The 543-nt window shown below is 33.9% G+C and overlaps 1 protein-coding gene across 3 annotated transcripts in view; it reads right to left on the reverse strand.

Moving 5' to 3' along the window:
- Nucleotides 1-321: 321 nt before the first annotated feature.
- The window catches only part of LOC121373396 (coadhesin-like), a 16,677-nt gene continuing 16,455 nt past the window's right edge, over nt 322-543 (reverse strand). For all 3 annotated transcript variants that reach the window (XM_041500038.1, XM_041500037.1, XM_041500039.1), the window contains one exon: nt 322-543. This exon is cut by the window's right edge and continues 43 nt beyond it. In XM_041500038.1, coding sequence (XP_041355972.1) covers nt 508-543 — 36 coding nt within the window. In that variant the 3' untranslated portion in view covers nt 322-507.

A 543-nucleotide genomic window follows, 5' to 3' on the forward strand; every position in this document is an offset into this window, starting at 1 on the left:
ATAACTGTATCCAAATGTGTGTTGCAGGTTGGTTCATTAACTAAACTTAAAGAGACAGACCCTAGTTTCAACCCATGAACGTTAACACCAAGTTTAGTTAATCTACAAACCTGTAACACATTTGGATAAAGTTACAATTGAGTGAAACATGAGTCTGCGACTTTGAAATGGTGAAATACCCTCTAAAAATAGACTAAAACTCTACTCCATAAATGTTAGTTCTCAGACGCACGTGCATTTTGAAAAATATGAAAAATGCATTTTGTGATTAAAAACACCAGGATGACCAAAAATACTTCGAATGTACGGAAATTGATAATCTAAACCATAAAATCAAAGTAAAGTATGATTTAAGTTATCAAAAACGGCTATAATAGTGAAAAATATGCCTGTTTGTTTAAAAATTAGGGTCTGTTCCTTAACTAAATGTAGTGTTAATTTTCACGGACAGAAACTAGAGTCTGCTCCTTTAACTGACAATAGCAGATCACGGCAACAGGTAGGGTTTCAGGTTGATTCGTCTGTAATATAATCAGCTGCTGG

The sequence above is a fragment of the Gigantopelta aegis genome, chromosome 5, assembly GCF_016097555.1.
Source record: "Gigantopelta aegis isolate Gae_Host chromosome 5, Gae_host_genome, whole genome shotgun sequence".
Taxonomy (NCBI): Eukaryota; Metazoa; Mollusca; class Gastropoda; order Neomphalida; family Peltospiridae; genus Gigantopelta; species Gigantopelta aegis.